The sequence below is a fragment of the Ixodes scapularis genome, unplaced genomic scaffold (assembly GCF_016920785.2).
Source record: "Ixodes scapularis isolate PalLabHiFi unplaced genomic scaffold, ASM1692078v2 PGA_scaffold3__209_contigs__length_174095766, whole genome shotgun sequence".
Taxonomy (NCBI): domain Eukaryota; kingdom Metazoa; phylum Arthropoda; class Arachnida; order Ixodida; family Ixodidae; genus Ixodes; species Ixodes scapularis.
In genome coordinates, this window is record NW_024609868.1 from 165,140,472 (window position 1) to 165,160,564 (window position 20,093).

The 20,093-nt window shown below is 44.5% G+C and overlaps 1 protein-coding gene across 1 annotated transcript in view; it reads right to left on the minus strand.

Moving 5' to 3' along the window:
* The window catches only part of LOC8036855 (nose resistant to fluoxetine protein 6), an 84,446-nt gene that overhangs the window by 60,525 nt on the left and 3,828 nt on the right, over positions 1 to 20,093 (minus strand). The window contains 3 exon segments of the mRNA XM_042292955.1: positions 5,953 to 6,039; positions 9,112 to 9,205; positions 16,918 to 17,097. Coding sequence (XP_042148889.1) covers positions 5,953 to 6,039; positions 9,112 to 9,205; positions 16,918 to 17,097 — 361 coding nt within the window.

The window sequence follows — 20,093 nt, forward strand, 5'->3', positions numbered from 1 at the left end:
TGGTACTGCTTTTTCCTAGTGCATAAACCACGAACATTCAGCGTTGCAACTGTAATGGCTGATTGGGACTCACAAATCATGCGCAGTGCTTCGGTGCAGACACTAAAAACCTAAGCAGTCAGGGTCGAAGTTGTCTTGATGCAGCAATCTTAAACACCAGGGAACCAGGCAAAGAACGCCTTACTTGCTTTCCCCGCCGACGTTCCTCTTTAGGATCGTTGAGCGCGGGCTGGTAACGCCCCTTCTTCGTGCGTTCCATCCAGGGGTGTAGTTGGCGTGCTCCGTTTCCTGCTGTCGTATCGTCATCGAAGGCTCGCTTAGTTGACTCGCTGGTGTCGTCCATATCTGAAGGTCCGTTGGTGCTTGCGTCGTTCAGTTCCTTGTCTGCTCCGGCATCAGAGGGTTTCACGTCGGCACCGCTGGGAGGTGCGCCTTCCGGTTGACCTCCGTTCTCTCTGGCTGCCTCCAAGGAGCTGTTTCCTTCACTCTTGCGTTCTTTGGCAGGGGTTGAAACTTCTGGCGCCAAGCCCTGGATAGTACGCTCCGCTTCCTCGGCATCCATGGCGTGGTCATTGGTCTCGGCCGTCCCGGCCCCGCTGGCCACCCTGGCGTACGACCTGACACACTCGGTGCCATAATGCCCGAAGCGAAAACACTCCGAGCACTTCGGCGCCCTGCATTCTCGTCGAATATGACCTGTGCGCTTACAGCGTAAGCACAACGGCGCCCGACCAGGGATCACAAGTACGTTACCACCTTGGATCCGAAGCTGGTGTGGCATGGTATCGGCCGTGCCTCCTTCGTTCAGTGTCATTCGCGCACACCTGGTCGTTGATTCGATCCCTTGGAAGCCTTCAACATTCCACTTCTCCCGGCTCACTTCCAGGACCTTGCCATACGGCTCCAATTCCTTACGCACAACGTCGTCCGGCACATCATACGGGATCCAGTGGAGACGAAGCCGTACCTCCGTGATGCTGGGATCCACGACGAGGCACCGAAGACCCTTCACCTGCAGTTCTTTGGCGTCTACGAGTCGTCTCTTTGCTTCTGCCGTTCGGAGGGTAGCCATCCAAACATGATTCATTTGGTACGCACCGAGTGCTGCGATGTCGCCGAGTACGCCGCACCTGGCCATCTCTTGACGAAAATCCTGGATACGGTAGGGGCGCCCTTTCAAATCGCAATGCAGAAGCACCGATGTTTTACTCGTAATTCCTGTAGGCATCTGTGGTAAAACAATTTTATAGTCATCGTTCGTCGATTCACCGGAGTGATTAGAACCGCGGCCAGCAAGGGCCGTTGCAGACGCTTCCACGGAGCTCATGTTTCGAACGCCTTGCACGTTCGGCACGCGCGCTCGCACTCCCCAAGCTACTGAGCATATCGAAAGTGGGAGCCTCTTTCCTTAGTAATAATTCAGCCGATAAACTCTAAGTTGGAAAGTTTGCTACCGATTTACCTTCAGCAAAAGCACTCCCGGGTCGAATTTGGGATGCACCCCGCATTGGCGACATTCTCACCTTGTAAAGAAATCGTACGCGTGCATATTCAACTCGAAGTAGACACGTCGTGCTTGACGTTTGCGCGAGCGATATCTTCAGCCACGAGAAGGGAGCGACGGCTCGGCGACGTCTTCGTGCAAATCGGCTTGGTGGTCGGGCGTGTCGTACGGGATGAAGACCAATTCTTTTGATCAGTCCCAAATTTCTCTTTTAAAGGCAGACAAAATTCTCCGGTACCGCGAACGACAGTTCTGAAATAGAGGTCCCACGCCCGTCGTCCGCTGCCATCGCGTCCCTGCGAGTCCCACGATACGCGAAACGACGCACGCACAGAATGCTTCCGGTTGTCTGTGAAACTTTTTTTTCAATCAACGTATTTGCAGCTTTTTAGAAGCCACAAAAAATGGGTTTCATATTTTTTTCTATTTTTAATATTGAGTGTGTGCCTTCAGTGACCCACGACTTTGATTAAATTTGGTGGTCGCATCGATACCTTAGAAAACGGCCCGTGACCGCGGAAAAGAGAGTGAGCGAGACTCGAACCGGCCAGTTCTTGATCGGCGGTTTTCGGGCGGAAAGAAACCGAATTTCGAGCCGCAAATTCTGTTATGGGTTGTTGAGGTCTCATATGTCACGTACAACTAAAAACCTCGGCGAGCATAAATACCCTGTCAGTGTCCCTTTAAAGGCCCTGTGTCTGATTATTTTTGAGGTGCTCGTGGAACAGGGTTGTTTTACATAAATGTAGCTTCTTCGTGAATTTATTATATAGTTTATACGCGCATGGAGGCATATTTCTTAGAAGATGCACAATTACTGGAAATTAGTTTGTATGGTAGCAGCAAAGACGGCCGAATTGTTCCCAGTTGCCTGTATGATATGTATTGAACTGACCAAAATATGCACAGCAATAGTGCCGTAATTTCGAATATTTATACTTTTTCCGGGCATTTTTATTCCAGCCTCGGGCATTCGGAAAATACACCGTTTAGTCTAAATTGTGATTTCCAATTAAAAGAGACGCTGTTGCAGGTCTCCAAAAGCTTCCTCAGCCTCCAAACTCTCTACAGCTGGACTCTTTGACGACAGAGGAAAACAGGAGTAAAAGCAAGCATTCGATTGTCTGTCCAGTGGTAGATGCAGCACTATAGTAGCAGAAAATGTGGAACCTGTGAAGGGCGACAGTCTGAGTGAGAAAAGCTTCTGGTATTTCAGCTTTAGGAGAATTCCATTTAAGTAAAATCTCAATTTTAGGGCTTAAGGGACTAATAACGAGCTAGACACCTTTGCTTACGTTTGTTATACATTACTTGAGGGTTGATATAAACAAGTCCGCAGATACCACCCGTGTAGTCCATTGAAATACTATCCGAATCCAGCAAAGGTCAAATGCAAGCAATGTATATAACAAAATGTTCCTTGTTTTTTTACTTTGCCCCTCCACTTGGGCTGTCTTACTTGTGATTCCCTCCCCATGGCCAGACTGTATTTAGCATGTTGCTCGAGCAGCATGCAGCTTTTCTGCTTCGGCGATCTTGTTTGAATTGAATTTTTTTAAATTTAATTGAAGTCTTTATTTCTTTCGGATCAACCGAAAGGGGAACAGAGACTAAAGGCAGAAAATGCCTGACGAAGGTTTCTGTCCCCTTTGCAGTTCGTACATACGGTACACAGTATAGTATACACTCATGCAGCTGTAGAACAATCAGCAATTCAAATAATGTCATAGCTTTATAATACATCATCATGAGGATCGCAACTAGTAATATAGATTATGAAAGAAACTTTTTCACAAGTTCAGAGATAAAAAGCATCAAATTGTACATGTATAAAAATGACTATAAAACAGTGTCACTGCCCACCAAGAGTGTCCTCAGCTCTTTTTTAAATTTAGAAAAGGAGTTATTAAAACCCACGAAGGTCCCAATTGAATTTAATAATTTGGTCACCTGATAATCTTTAGTTTGCATTCCGTAATTTGTTCGAATCTGTGGGGGTCGTCTTAAAGAGTGCCGAAAGGTGTATCTGTGCACTGCATCACTTGTATTTTTACCATAAAGTTTCTCAGTTTTGATACGTTGCATTAACTTGAAATCATAAATTTGGTTAGCCTTGAGTCTACCATGTTTTTTAAAAAGTCGCTCAGTTGGAAGGTCTTGCATATTTCCCGTGTAACTTTCAAATAACCGCAAAATTTTCTTCTGTAATTTAAGAATCTTATTGTAGTTTGTGAGCGTGGTGGTGCCCCATACTAAAATACAGTAGCATAACTTTGAGTAAAAAAGAGAGTGATAAATTTGTTTTTTTAACCATGTAGGGATCAGGTTTCTTATTTTATACAAACATCCAACTGCCTGAGAAAGCTCAGCAGTCAACTTATTTACATGTGCATTCCAGCTAAGCTCCTGGTTAAACCAAACGCCTAAAAGTTTTTGTTCGGGGACTTGCTCTATAATCGTGTTTTCGAAATACAGAGTTATTGGAGTATTATCATGTTTGTTTATTGGAGCAAAAATTATATACTTGGTTTTCTTAGAATTTAGCTGCAGTTTATTTTTATTGAGCCACACTGCTAATTCAGCGAGATAGCTATTTGCCATTGACTCTAGGGATGCTTTGGAGGCAGAGGCGAAAAATGCGTTCGTATCATCTGCGTATATAATCCGTTCTGGAGATCTAGGAATAGCAGTAATGTCGTTTATATAAAGGAGGAACAACAAGGGGCCTAGGATAGAACCTTGGGGGACACCATATTTTACTTCCAACGTGGTTGAGACAGAGTTGTTAACTTTGACAAATTGAAAACGATTTGTTAGATAATGTTTTATTAAAGCCAAAGCTACTCCTCCTATTTTTGTATCTCGTAAAAACAGAGATACAAAAAAAATAGTATACACAACCTGCCAATTCATTCAGACCATCAGCAGCATTTATTGTGCGAGATGTAAATCTATAGTGATGCTCCTGCAATTGTGGCCATATATCTTTATTATCATATACCACTCTGATTCCTGCGTTGCCTGCCCTGTCAACGATGCTTAATATGTATGTTGAAGTTTCGCCTGTAGCTACAGGCCATACCTCAATAAAGGCACATAAAAAATTTACACTTCCTACGAAAAACACGCCAAAAAAAATTAAATAGAAACGAGCGCGCCGACAGCTAGCGTCGTCACAGCCTCCACAGGGCGAGCGGCGCGAGTCGGGGAAAAATTCTCTCCTCGCCGTGACGTCACCCCGGTTTGCCGTAAGGGGGCGCCACGCGAACTTCTCGGGGCTAATAGCCCGAAGAGTGATCCACGAATCCGAATCAAACGATAGCAACAGCTAGAGTGCCTTCATGTCCGCTTCGCATAGAGTGATGCCAACTGCCTGTTTCCCTTTCCCACACCCTCTTCCACCGCCATTTTGTTCCTCTCATTGTTTCCCCGTGCGCCGGAAAGTGACCTTTGTGTCCATCGGTAATCACATCCGAGGGGGAAAATGCTAATCCTCCCTCCGTGGGTTCCACAACGCTGCTCCGAACTTCTGAGATAAGGTGCTTGTTTCCGGGAGGGTTATAAGCCCCACGGAATATCGCCGAGGAACAAAATGGCTGCTGGTTTGTCGGCGAGTGGTATTACAAAGGGTGGCATCACCCTAGCAAAGCGCACATGAAGGCTCCCTAGCAACAGCCCTTTTCGGTGCTCATTTTCTGCCGGTGTGACTAATCCCTGCTGTTCAGGTTTGCGGGTTATAAGCCACTTAGACGATTAGCATGTGATAAGACCGTAAACAAGGAAGAAGAAAGTTGGAAGGCGAAACGAAGGAAAGGAGAAACATCTTCTGCCAAAAAGGATTTTTTTTTTTTTGCGCGTCAGGTTTTAAGCGTAAGTGACTTCATTGTCGTCGCTTCGGGAGTTGGTAAAGCGCAGAAACACGGGCATGGCTCCGTCGACGATAGAACTACACTCCGGGATATATTTACATTGCTCAAAGCTAACTTATTCTTCGATGTTTGTCCCTTCACTGCCGCCACGGCGGCAACTGCAGGGACTATTTTGGACATCCAAACGCCGACATAACATGCGCTGGCTGACCTTAGCTCTTCATAAATACAGGTTAGTAAAAAACTAAAGTTTCAGTATATTTACCTTTACTTTCACTAGGCATGCTAAATATTCACAACAAAAGGAAACTTGAGTAAGCTCTAAAGCACTGCCTTCGCGTCTAACAGCACGCAGGGTACATTTCAGACCACGGTCAGGCTTCGAACCGGGAGTACGCCACGTGAAAGAAGCTAACAGGCACACTGTTTCCTGTGTGAGATGCGCACTAGCCCATTGGATGTTGGCCTAGCATCTCCTGGTTAGAGACTGATACAGTCATTTATCTCCCTGGCTGCCCCAAGCAATTGTTTAGCAATAAAAAAAAAACAAAAAAAGAAAACTCCCGCAACTGGTCTTACCTGATAAAACGTCGAACGCAGGCGATTGCAGCCACTAGACATCTGTTTCTGTTCTGCTTGAGAAGGCCGTACGCAAGCAGAAATCCGCTGAAATAAATTATTGCTTTGTATTTAGATTGAACTTGCATTTTTATTCGCACCAAAAGCGTGAGTAAATTCTGCCGATATATGCTAACCACTACTATGGTGATTACAATTTGCTAGTGAAGCTGCGGTGGATTGGAAAGACAAAACCTCACAAACAATCTATTAATGCCTCTCGAAACTAAGAATAAATGACAAGTACGTGTGTTGCTCGATATGAATAAAATAGAGCCTCCGGTTTTGAAAGCAAACAAAAGTAAATTTTAGTTAATACGTATGTAAGCAGAAACCATACAAGGGCTGCGAACAACCTAACGTAATTAGATCACTCAGGTTTCTTATATCTTCAAAACTGATAAATATTCATCCTCCCAAGTTACCCTCATTGAGAATAAAGACATCAGTAATAATTTAACTGTATCCAATTGATGAAATGTTAGTCTCTGTGCTGTGTAAAGTGTAAATAACGCATAATTACAAAGGAAGTGCAGCAATTAAATAAAATGGTGCAATATTTAGGCAGCAAAGTACACCCGTGAGCGATATGAAGGTGAACAGCCGTCTTCTTGTTTTTGACGCTCCTGCAAGTTTTGGAGCAAGCTCTGCTCCAGGAGAGGGCCAGAACGCACAGTTTAGACCTTAAGCCACGTACCATTTCAGACGTTGAGAGTTTATGTAGCTTTAGGGAGCCGTAAAACAGGCAAGAAATCAGGTAAGGTGTTCACCTTCATATTGCTGGCAGGTGTACATCAGCCGTAATATTACACAAAACATGAGCTTGTTTATAATTTACATAGGAATTACACGTTTAATTATGACCACTTTGTGTGATGACATATGAAAAATACCTCAACCCAATAGCCCTAACCCTCTTCGGAGTTTATATAAGAGAAAGGTTTTTTGGGTTGTTTCAATATTGATAACCTGAAATCACAGTCCTAAACTTTCAAAACCATTACAGGACATCTACACCTGTCCAGTGTGAACAGAGGAGTCAGTCCCTTTAAATAAATAACGCTAATTTGTTAACGCAAATATAGAACACTCCGTCTGAGCCGATGCGATCCGCGTTCAGCATCGAACTTCACCTCTTACTCACTTAGTGTTTCCGCGTAAATGACGTGCGGAGGAGGAACCTCCACACGTCATGAATAGTCAATTCAAGTAATAGCAATTTTGGATGGCCTTTAAGAAAAATGCCCCAGCATTTTAATGAACGAGAGCATTGACATTTCAAAATGTGTTTGTTGCTCTTGTACTGTGGAAACTGTTCCTTAGTGATGCTTCTACACTTCATAGAATCGTGTCTAGAACAGATGAGATTGTTTTTCACGAAGGTTCGCTTGGTTGCGGAGTTGTGCCACGCTATATTATGATGTAGAAATTGGCAAAATAAACCAAAAACATAATTATATGGTGACCACGTTCGTGTGCTTCTTGCGCAGAACAACCCGGAGTCGAACTTTAATTCGAACTGTTTAGCGGGTAGGCGTGAAGACAAAAGTTTGCTTCTTGCTCCGAGAGTGCCGTGCTGTCAGAGTGCCGAGCCGCTGAGCACCAACGCCATCTGCGAGCACACTACTGTCGACCGCAGAGCACTGAGAGAATTATAAAAGGCGACTGTGACAGCTTGCGCGTCAAATCCCTCGACTTGGCACGCTGATTCACATAACGGACACGCCTCGGCGGCGGGCGCTTCGGGACGCTTGCCAGTGCCAACCAGTCGACGCCCGCGCGGTCCTGATCGTGATTGTGATTGTGACTGTAATGTGTCTTTCTAGTCAACACTATCAGACGAGTCACAACGATCTAGGAACAAACTGCTTTGCTGGGAGATACATTTGGCTCGATGAAATTCAAACGGCCTTGGCGCCGTCAGGCCACTGTGCAACGAAAAGGGCCGGACGCGAGGAGCCTGGGGTTATTTCTCTTTGAATCGGGACGGGTGACCGCTGTCGTCTATCATCGTGTAAGCCAGTGAGACGGGTGAGAATAGCCATCTGTGCTGCCTTGGCGAATCCGGTATCTTGGTGCAGCGGCGGAATACCCTCCCCTTCTGTACCGCGCGAATGTGCGACTGCAGCGGCAGCGCTGTGCGTTCTCCCAGACGCCAAGTTCCTGCACCACTACGAGAGGACTTGGTGCTGTAGGCGCGCTGTTTGATGCAAATGAGTGCACTATATTCTATTCTCATAGAAGGATATTCGAGAAAACTGATGTGAGAAAGGTCGCTCATCTCGGTCTGCTTGCTCACCGTATAATAATGCTTACGAGGCAAGGCTTCGTTCCCTCTTATTTACCTTTACAAACTTTGGCGCGCTACGTATATTTCATTCCCTTTTATTACTCTTTGTCGCTTTATTTTGCGGTAGTTGTTGAGCATCTACGCTGTTATTTTTGCAGTGATTATGTGCAGAATTTTAAGCCTGCATCCACCCATAATACATATTTTATTCTACTTAAGCAAGCCTAGCGAATGAGTGGACCAAAATAATATTCGGAGAAATTCCGACAATTCCACGCCTCTCAAAACTCGTGCTCTACATCGCTGTTCGTGCATTATTTTTGCGGAATAACTTTACCTATCTCATGTCATTCGTTCGGTTGCATACTTAAATCACGCTGAATAACTTTACGTACAGGAGCTACCAGTGCTCCAAGCATTAGTGTATGCGTCGCGAGGGACTAGCTTGAAGTTGTTGTTGTTAAAACGTTCTTGATTGACATTGCACAAGCAATTAGACTAATTATTGATATTTCAGTGAAGTGCTTTTAGCCACATAATTCTACAACAACGCGGTTGTGGTGTTATAAAACTAGATCTTTATTTTCCCGAAGGAGGATGCGATGTTACTGCACCGGAAAGTTTCATAAAAATACGTCAAGGCAGAGATTTACTTAGGGCTAATTAACTATCCGTCAGCATTTTTGTATCCTAATTATATATTAAATTTTAATATGTCCATAACGACTATAAGATGCGTAGGTATTGAGCACGTATAAAATGTTCTATTTATTTTACTATAAAAACGAACTGACTTCAATGTTTTAGCAAATGTAGAAGTACACCAGTACCTCAGGAAGAAAAACGTGTCCACGCTGATAATGCCAGCTATCCCGACACAGCTCATCAATGTGTCCGAATATGCTAGCAGGTTCACCAGTCCAGCTGGAAAAAAAAAGATATAAAAACGAGATGAATGCCACGAGTAGCCAGCAGTGTACAAGGGAGATCGGTCTTGGTCAAACGGACCAAGACCGATCTTGTCTGCTTCTTTTTTTTTTTATCCAACACTGCTTCTATCGGCACGAAACAGAAACCCACAAAGGGTGACACTTTACCAGGGTCTTAGTGCGATAGCAATCTTTAATTACCACACCTGGTTTTCGCGATACGCTCTCTGGCGTCGAATGCGCCGTGCATAGGCGCGGAGCGCGTATGCGCCGCGGGTATATGCGGGGGCTCTGCGCGGCGACGCGGTGCTTCCGCATACGCAGGCGCCACGCGTATGCGGACGTCGTCCTTGAGGTTGCTCGAGAGGTCATCCTACACGTCGCTGTTGAGGCCTTCCTCTAGATCGCCCTAGAGGTCGTCCTAGAGGTCGTCCTAGAGGTCGTTCTAGACATCGTTTTTTAAGGTCATACTCTAGGACATCGTCCTTCAAGTCGTCCTAGAGGCCCTTCTTGAGATCCTCCTAGAGGTCTTCCTAGAGGTCGTCCTTGAGACTGTCCTAGAGGTAATTCTTGATGACGACCTAGATGTCGTCCTAGCAAGCAGATAACTCGTGCCGCGCATACATGGAGCGGCAGTACGCACACATTCAGATTTCGGCAAAGCTACGAATCAGTTATTGGTTTGAGTGGAGCTAGTTGGTGCATGGTCAACTATGGTGGTGAAACAGCTTTTACATTAAGCGATTAGAGACAGGACACGACGTATACAGCAAGGTGCAATGATGGTGGGGAAACGCCTTGCACATTAAAGGATTGCACAGAGATGGAATTAAGATTAACGAATACACAGAGCGTAAGCAATACCTCAGTTACAGAGTGGCGCACAGCAGTCGCGTCGACGTAAATGATTGCGTCGTAAACCATTCATAAAATAAAGTGTTTACTCAAAGCTTGCGTCGTAGTATTTACAGTAAGCTGCATCGTTAGTCTCATGACAAATGCTATCGAAATTCATAGACAACCAACAATAGTGGTTTATGCAGTTATTTTCTTGTTTGTCTTATATCAAGCAGCTACCTCTAAGTGAGCGTTTGAATATTACATTTTGTTTGTTTCAGGCAATTGGAGGAACCCAAGCAGCATACAATTAAGGCCTTTCATTGGTACATAATATAGAAAATATGGCGAATTGCTATGCACTTGCGCTGGATACGTGAAACGTTCTAGCTTAACAAATCTTTAACGATACTTTAGTTTGCAGACGCCGGAAGCCGACGCATTGACGCCGCTCTTCATCGGATAGGTTAACGCGTACCATTTGTACACTTGATAGTTGTTTCTAGAATGAGGCGATGCAACCGTTAATCGGTCTGATAAACCTAGTGATCTTGCAGAGCCTTTCATACCCTGAAGCTCTTCTCCCTCAGTGCACACAGGTGGTTGAAGTCCTCCTCGGCTACCTCACTCCTCCTCGTCCCCCTCTTCAGTCACATGATCTCCAAGTTAACCAATTAGTGCTGAGCACCTCACTCCTACTCTCCCACTCGTTAACCAATCAATGTCGAGCCACGCGGCCACGCTTTTATTTGTGCATCACGAAATGCCAAACAACTAGACAAAGAGCGTTTCACGTTAATAGTACTCCAACTCATGCCGATGCGTCGTGACATGCTGGAGTAACATTCGCTTAATAATCTAAATGGTCTGGGTTCGAATTCCTCCTAGCGCAAACGCCTCTTTACTGCGATTCCAATCACTGTAAAGTCTCGTGGCCACGCTTCTACCCATGCTTCACTTTTATCCGGGCTTCACAAAATGCCGAACACCGAGCCAAAGAACGCTTCACGTTGTAGGCCGTGCGGCCCACAACTGCGGCAGAAAAAAGCTCGCGCTCGGCGCCCTACGCCCAACGAGAGGGCGCGAGCGAGGCTCGGGCTTGGGGGGCTGGGATGTCAGTGGCCAGCTTCCAAAAGATAAAGGTCTGTTTTTTGTATCTACCTCCTTGGTTCTTTTTTCGCGTTAACGTTACAAGAATAATTACCTGGGTTGACCGCGCTTAAAACGCATTAGCATGTGCTCAGGAAGAGTTAGAAACGCCTATATACGACAGCACATTTATATCAGTTAGCTTTGGTTCATCGGGGTGAAACAAAGGCGCTTCGAGCCCATTATTCCGGCGCCATGTCCGCGCGTAAAGAAGGTGGTAGGGATGGAAACGAAATGGTGAACAATACTTTAACCCCTTTTCTTAACCTCAATTTTATTGTTGTTTCCCACGTTTCTAAAATAATTGGCAGGGTGAGTTTTAATAAGATATTCTTTTTTTAAGTCCCATTTAGAATAAGTGAACATGAAACTAGCGTACTTTTTGCTGGTGACATTGGCGTAGGCCACGTAAGGCAAACAAACGGGTGAACTAAGTTGCGTTCACCTGCAAATCATTCAAATGTTGGCGCTCGTGTCGGTAAAATTTTAACCAGCAAACTCCAGCCTAACCCAGGTTTGTGCAAAAGCAGCTGTCTTTTTGTGCGCATTGACCATTTTATATAGGTTTCCTCTGCGGGACCTAAGCGCGCTACCTTCCCGAGGCCAAGAGGGGTTTTCACTTCAGTCAGGCAGCTCATAGTGCCGCCTTCGTGGTGGGGTTGGCAACGCACTCGGCTGCCACGCCGAGGAAAAAGGTTCAACCCCAGCTCGGCGCGCATCTTTCTGTTGATACTCATTTAGTTTTCTGTAATGTCCCTGTCCATTCTCGGCTTTTTCCATCTGTTCTGTTTCAAAACATTTCTGAACTTGCGCCTGTACAAAAGCAGCTGCAATGGGCTGCTTCGGGACAATCGCCTTGCCGTCGCCAACGCCGGATGCGTTGTATTTTTCCCTTTCAATTCTTGGCCACGAGTTCAACTCATTAAACATTTATGTTCAATTCTACATTTGTCACGGGTCCGTTTTATACGTGACAATATGGCAAAGAAAAAGATAAAAATTTGATGTCCAAGAAGGCTGTCTCCATAGGGATTGTCGTTTGCTTTGGGACACCAGTTTAATTGAAAATGCCATCTAGTTACAATAAATCGACATGTTGATTAAAACAGCTGATATTATAAAGTTTCAATGGATCCTTATTGAAGCATCGATAACGGTACGCGATGCTTCGCTGATTAATCTATTTCGTTACCCGAAGGAAAAATCCATCAATGTAACCCTGTTTGGCAGTCAATGTTTTCTAGTGGACCGCTGACTGTGCCTGACTGTACGTCAAGCATGTCTGATTGGCCAAAAGTTGCTCTGACCGACAGTCAAACTCCAGTCCGACCCCGCTTGTCGGCTTTCTGATGGTTTCCTGGTGGCAGTCGGCCGCCGCGAAATGCCATCAGGATGTCTTGGTGGTGATTCTGACTGTACATCGATTGTCTCTGACTGTACGACAGAAAGCTTTGACGTGCAGACAGACGTACGGTCAAAGGACGTAAAGTTCGTTCGGATACCACTATTTCGTCAAATCTATGAATACGAAAAGTAATCTATGCACGAGAAAACGATTTTGGGACGTGAGCCCATAAAACCGTTAACGTTAGAGGTATGAGACGCAACCGACCGACAACCTTGATCACAAGCCCGCCGAAGCGCCGAACACGACACTTCGCACTTCGCTTCGCCCATAGGGGCTTCGCCGAGCTTTCATGAACGATCGCTCTCGACTCGTTTTGTTTGCCCGCTTGCTCCAACCTGTCGATCCTGCCCGGGCTCTACAATGTCTTATGTTTTAGTAGAATTTCTACTCGACAAGACCCAGCCTGTTGTGAGTTCCAACGATGTAAGGGACTTTAGCGGTGTAGTTGAAGACGACAGGGTGTACCAGGTCTACTGGGTCGGTGATGCGAGAACAAAAGGATCGTTCTACGACGCGAAAGTACTCTACATGGCAGGTGAGTAGAACTGAAGTACGGCGAGTGATGTACGGGTGCTTTGCATAACATGCTGACGGCTTAACTGCATTTGCAGCCAAAGTATTTCGTATAAAACGAATAGTCAAGTCGAGTGTCTCTAACGGTGGCGTAGCATAGCGGTTAAGTGTCCGATTTGTACGCATCCGGTCGCGGATTCGATGCACAATGGTGCTGCTTTTTTTTTTCTCGAAAATTTTGTTTTATCGAGGCATTTGGCTATATTTATGAGTGCGTATAGCTTTACTCTTATATAAATGCTGCCCTTGTTGATGAAAATCCCTTGGCAGTGGCAGTCAGACGTCATCTGATGGACCATCAGATGACGTCTGATGGTCCATCACGTTCCACCAAGGCTGCTGACTGGCAGTCAGTGTCCCAAATTACGTAGCTTGATGGAATTTTCAATAGGGTATTTACTGGGCATCGTAATCGAGGCTATTATAACAATATATTTAAACTCCCTAATAGGACCAGAATGACTTGATGGGCGAGTTGGCTAGACATGTTTACTTAAACAGCGCATATAAGGTAAGGAAGGAAGAGACAACAGGAAGGAAAGAGCGCTGACTCACAACTGAGGCTTTAATGAAGATGTAGTGAAAGATAAGAAAGATGTCAAGTACGGTAGCATTAATAAAGTAAGGAAGGGAGAGGAGGTAGAGTTACAAAAATGAACCTTGCTCGGAAAGTCATTTTAAATTAATGAGAACTTACATTATTAAGCGATCCTCAAGTGAATATGTATCTATGTACAAACATTCACATGTGAACGACAACCGGAAATGCTGCTGTCGTGATCTTTCATAACGACCATGCTCTGACTCACCGGACCGCACTTCATCAAGATTTTTTTTTTAAGAGAACAATTTTAAATATATTCTTTATGCAACCTTTTTTCGTGACTTTGCGCTTAGGAAGTTTTGACTGTTTGCGACTTTGAAGGACACTATACGTGGTCGCAGGTTGTCGTTGCGTCGGCCATCTTGCATTGGTGTATGCACACCCTCAAAGACTTCGCAGAGGCCATAACTGTGTGTCATGAACGGCGCAACAACACGCGCAACTGTGCAGTGATTAGAGAAGCGGCGATGATATTGCTTTCCGTTCGATGTAATTTCTAAAAAAAATAATTTAGCAGACTTTAGAGCTTTAATCATCCCAGTATAATCACAATATTTTTTGAAGGCGATAATTTGAGAGATCTTGGCTTTGAAAATATGAGATACTGCGTAACCCCGCGGTGTGGGAAATATTATAATGCATTCTCGCAATCAGGGCATATTACGGCGCAGCTGAATGTCGCATAAATAAGGAACGAAATATTCGGGTAAAAAATTGGAGCATTCGGTACGTCAAAAACATTACTTTTTCACAGAAACGCTTCGTTTCATACTAACAAAGAGCAAAAGCTTAACGGCACCAGCGAGCTAATTTGGAGCGTCGCAGCGAGAAACGTTAGCGAACATTGTGCGACTGCGTTACCGTGAAGCGTTATTACTGAATTTCCCTCGCTCAAAATGGCTAAAAGAAAAAATGAAGCGGCAACAAAAAAAAAAAAAAGAAAGAAAATACACTTAACACGCCAAGTAGTACACTTAACACGCTGTCCAAAATAGTGGTTCTCTTAACAGCTCGTCCGGTGACAGGAGGGAATGGTCCCGCGCCGTCTACAAGTCGAATGCTTGGTTCAAACATTTGAGACGGTTGCGTTCGTAGCAACTGAAACGACAGCAACGACAGTGGCACCAGGAAAAGTTTGTTGTGCACAACCTGGCAAGCGACACGAGTAGTATCTTCGAAAAGCAATCGCGGCTCACGGTTGTACCGGTGAATTCGTTATTTTGGTCGTTTTCGTTGCAGTGGACGCAACCGACGCAGGTATCTGAACCAGCAATTACTCGAGCGGTCGAAAACACCGCAAGTGTTCCCCATAAAGCTACACCCGCAAGGCAGATGAAACGCAATTGGTAAGCCGTCAAATCCAGTGGTTGGTGTTTAGGTTTGTCTCGCGCATATTAATACGTTGGGGTCAAATATATTGTGATATTATATTTCACAGGACAAAAATGGTCTAGAATTCTCCTCTAACCCCTCTTTTTTCAATAACCTTTTCAGCTTAAATTTAAGGAAGGGCCGGAGATTTTTCGAGGATTTACGACGAGAAGAATAAACGTCATCGCAATTTTTATCGAGCTTAAATTCTGAGTGCAATTAAGGTATGATCTTAAATTGCCTTAATTGTCTGCCCAAACGGCATTAAAAAGCTAAGCACTTCATGTCGTATTCACGCGACATATATTTTTAGGCGAAAACCGTGTGCGTTATAAAGGTCCAAGAAAAATCTTCAAAAATAAGAAGTCACGTCATAAAATCTGAGCGACCCCTTGCATGACGGAGTGGAGTTGAGTCATCGGAGTCTTTTTATTCTTGAATGTGTTTCTGCCCTTCACTAACTAACACACAAAAAAATCCCTACAACATAACTCTGGGCACCGCACTCCTTCCCCAAAAGGAATGCTAACGGTGGCTCCACGGGGAGTGAGATATTATGTCGGCATATGGTGACTTCTCCGCAACTAGTTTTTTTCGGGCGCGGCGGAATAATAAACATTTGTGACCCGAAGAACGTGACCTTAAAACTCGATAACGCTCGATCCTCTCCTCGAAGAAATACTTCGTCGCAACAATACGCCATAAAGCTGGGGTCAAAAATGCCTGGATATTTGGGTGGACATCGCACAGGCCTAAAGTATAGATATGGCCCCAGCGGCTCGGGGTCTTATTAGATTTATATGGTGCTCATGGTCCCGATCACCTGCACTAGATGAACCGGCGAAGCTCTACGAGGCCTCTACTTGAAATCGTGTTGGGACTTCCTACGAAGCCTCCCATTTTTAAGGCAAATCTGGTTGGGATCTCACTTTGGGCTATGTGGCAAATAAATGTCAAGCATTATATTCTGGCAGATTAAAAAAAAATCATTTATTCAACGGACGGACACACGTAAAGGTGTATAAAATAGCCCCAGCGTCACCAGCCTCAGGGAGTCAACAGTATCAAGGTAATCCATAGCAACTATAAAACAAGCTACGCAAATTTTAAAAAAGTAAAATTTGACGCTACTGATAAAAAAAAAATTTCCTCCCTGAAGCTCAGATAGGTCTGGAGCCGCACATGATACCGATGCCTCGCCACTTCTGAATGTTGCTCATTAGGGAGCAAGGTATGCCTATATTCGTGGAGGAAATCTCAAAAAATAAATCTACCTGGCTCAAAATTTTGTTCACTTTGAGAGGATTTTTAGGTTAGACAAACATAAATTATGAGACAGTACAGCAAGACACCTTCACGCACTCTCTTTCTTTGGTACGTGCCTGAAAGAGAGTGCAAAATGAGTAGAGTCATCATGATAAACCCGAGGCTGGAAATAAATAAATACAAAAACAATGACACTACTTTTTTACTCCATATTTTTTCTCACTCTCGGGTTTACCATTATGAAGTTAACTCCCAGACCTGCTTGTAAATATATGTTCTTTACTTTCATGAGCAGCTTGCTGCTATTTTGTTTTCTACGCGTCTGCAGGAATTTTAATAAAGCACATTCCCTCTCGCAATCCTAGAACCTTAAATAAATGCTTCACTTCCATTTTTTTTTCTTAAACTTAGTCATTTTTTGTGTACCACGTTAAGTTATAAATTTGTCTAGTTCAATAGTTCGCTTGATAATGAACAAAAAGGGTCAAACAGTACTCACACATGACTAGAGCCACATTCCGTGCAGAATGGCCCATGACAATCCAAAACATGCTGAGCACACGAATCCCGTGTAGGAATCTCAACTTATAGGCTGTTGACTGCTCGTCAGTATCGTTGGAAAGAAGTAGTACCGTGTTCCTACGCACCGAAAAGGCTGTGATGACTTCGAATCCGGATCCTGACGAAGAAAGTACAATAAATGTTTTTCAAGCCTTTTAATGTACAGGAGAAGAAGAAGGAAATACATGGTGCCTTTTAATATACATAATCAAGAGACGAGAAATATTTTAACAAAGGGGGCAAAGCCACAAACATGTTTTTTCCGTCTTCATCACTTTTCTTTACAAAACGTTAGACTGTTGAAGGCGGGATCTTGCAGAAAAACACCATCCTTTCTAAGACGTTGTAAATTCAATTGGCATCGTGAATCCTAGTTGATCAACGAGCCCTGTGGATCCTAGAATTTCGTACACCGACGGCGGCCTGCCCTGCTTTCAGGTTGACACTTGGTTTCGACCGTAGAACCAGACACTTGAGTCGTTGTCTCAAAGGAGTGGCATGTTTCCTCATCTAAGGATAATTTTGCATACGGATTGACGTTGTTTTTTTTTTTCGCCAGTAAAAGTTATTGTTGCAAAGATGTGGAAGTTGTATTATAATTTTCACACCCTACGTCTAACCAATGGCTGCCCAGGTCACGTTGCACTAGCGAATCTTTTAGAGAAAATGTTCTTGAGATGGCCAGGCATCGTCTCTGTAACAAAATGATGAGTTGGGCTAGTTACTTTATTGTACGGAAAGAAAAAGCGCCAAAACATTTTATCTGCTTTACTTGCACTTTTCTGGTTTCAAACAAACACCTAGGATAAGACGTTTACTTTAATATAGGTACGTTTGCTCGGGGAATATTGAAAGAAACAAAGTAGGCATAAATAAATATGGTTCTCCTTATTGCAAGCCTAATTATTAATGTTGGTCACCTGTCTTCCTGTTTCAAAGTATAGTTTTGAGAAAACCGAATGAAACATATGCATCCGGGGCAATTTTATTTCGATAAACTATCGTTTCATAACAAGAACAAAGCACGAGTAGGGACGAATATTATGTTTGATGACAAGTTGAAACCCAGTTGTGCTTCGCCTGGTACAGGCGCTCGTTGACTTTGCCGGATGGTGGCTGAGAGCGCGTCGTGGTCAAAGTCAGAACGTTCGAGTTGGAGGCTACTCAGTTCGAAACCTGTCACCTTATATAGTTTTTCCGTGAAAACGTCCTCGATGTAACGAGACTGCCGCCAATATATAAAACGGAACTTTTATGTTCTGTCAGGTGCGCCTAAATTGCGTGTTTGGTGTGTTTAAACAGTCGGAAGTTACGTCAGCCTCGTTTGGCGCCTGTTGTCTCAACTGGATAAAAAATAATAAAACGTTTGCCAGTGCGGCACCAGCCTCGGATCAATACTGCGCATCACGCTGCAATGATACGCGATCAAGCGCCGGTACGATGGTCCTCCAGATTGAAACGGGCAGGCGTGAGGATTGCACTCGTCCCTTAGTTCTGCAACGCGAGATGTTAGTATACACGCACTCCGGGCCGCGGTGCGTTAACAACTCTTGGCCACCGGTCCCCCTAGGTGCTAAAATATTGGTATGGTGATCCTAAAATAATTTTGAATTTTTTTAACCCAAACTTTATATTTTCATAAAAGCAGTCAAGTTCTCATGGAATTACAGTGTAGATCAGCCCCATCTATGCGTCAAATTGTACTTCTTCATCTCGTTTACCGCTGTAAGATGGGGCTCATAAAATCTTCTAAAAGAGGCTTTTTTGGCACACCACCCTAATCCTCGTGCCTCATCCTCTTAAAGGGACTCTGACAGGGTATTTATTCTCGCCAAGGTTTTATTTGTACATGCCATATGAAAGCCCAACTTCCCAGAAAACAATTCGCTGCTCAAAATTCGTTTGACTTTTTCGGCTCGAAAACCGACGATCGATAACTGGCCGGTTTGAGTCGCGCTCACTCTCTTTTTTGCGGTCACACGCCATTTTTTTATGGTTTAGACTAAGGCACTGTATACGTCCAACGCAATCCTTTGATCCGCGTGTTTTGCCGACAACATGGCTGAAAGAGCAGATCGGGGCGAGTCACGTGGTATTCAGGGTTCCAGGAGGCGATCCGCCCCAAGGAAGAACACATGGAGATCGACGCCACTCGGCTGATTAAAAAATAAACGAAGAGTTCACACTTTTCGAAACTATATCCGGTCGTGAAGTTGGTAAAGAACTACACACTTTATCAAAGTTTTCATATTATTGGATGCGTGGGAAAATTTTCAGAAGGTAGTTTCCAAGGCAATGGCGTTTAAAGCAGAAGATTTTTTTACTCAGCGGTTATGAACATTTTTCAATGGGATGACCGGAGCGGGTCACGTGAACGGTGTCACGTCGCCGAGTCGTCTGTTGCACCATGCCCCTCAGGCATTTATTTAAAAATATTACGCTCTTACGTGAAACACAATTTAGCGCGAAGTATCGTAAAATGTTCTTTATTATGAGAAAAACTATCGTCGTTCCTTGCATCCCCAAAATATTGAAGAAACCACGATTTTCTTACGTTTCTCATAAATTTGTAACCGGAGTTGGAACCTTCGGCCGTTCGCCACTAGTCGCGGAGAGGGGGCGTTCTAGATTGCGCTACTCTGCTCCGAAGGAGATATATAGTGCTCTAGTTTAGACACAACCACCAAAATATAAGCAAGGTCGTGGGTGATCGAAGCTACACACACACACCAATATTAGAAATAAAAAACAATTGTGATACCCATTTTTTATGACTTTTAAAAAGGTGCAAATACGTTGATGGCGAAAAAAAAAAAGACTTTGCACAACCGCGTAACTTCCACCAACTTTGTCCTCCTCCTCTATAGGCGAATTCGCGTGGTTCAATCTGCGTGCTCTAGAGCGCTCTTTCCAGAGCGCGCGAGATCAAGTGGTGGAACGAGAGTGCTGTGGCCTGATCGGCTGGTTCATTCCGAGGGCGCCTCTTCCTCTCAGAGCGCTCCCTAGCACTCCGTCTGTAGTCTTCGGAGTGCAGAGCAGCGCAGGAGTCACGTGGTACTTCGACGGGGATCACGTGGTTTTGTTCACTATGGCTGGCAGTGGTCTGTGGTGGTG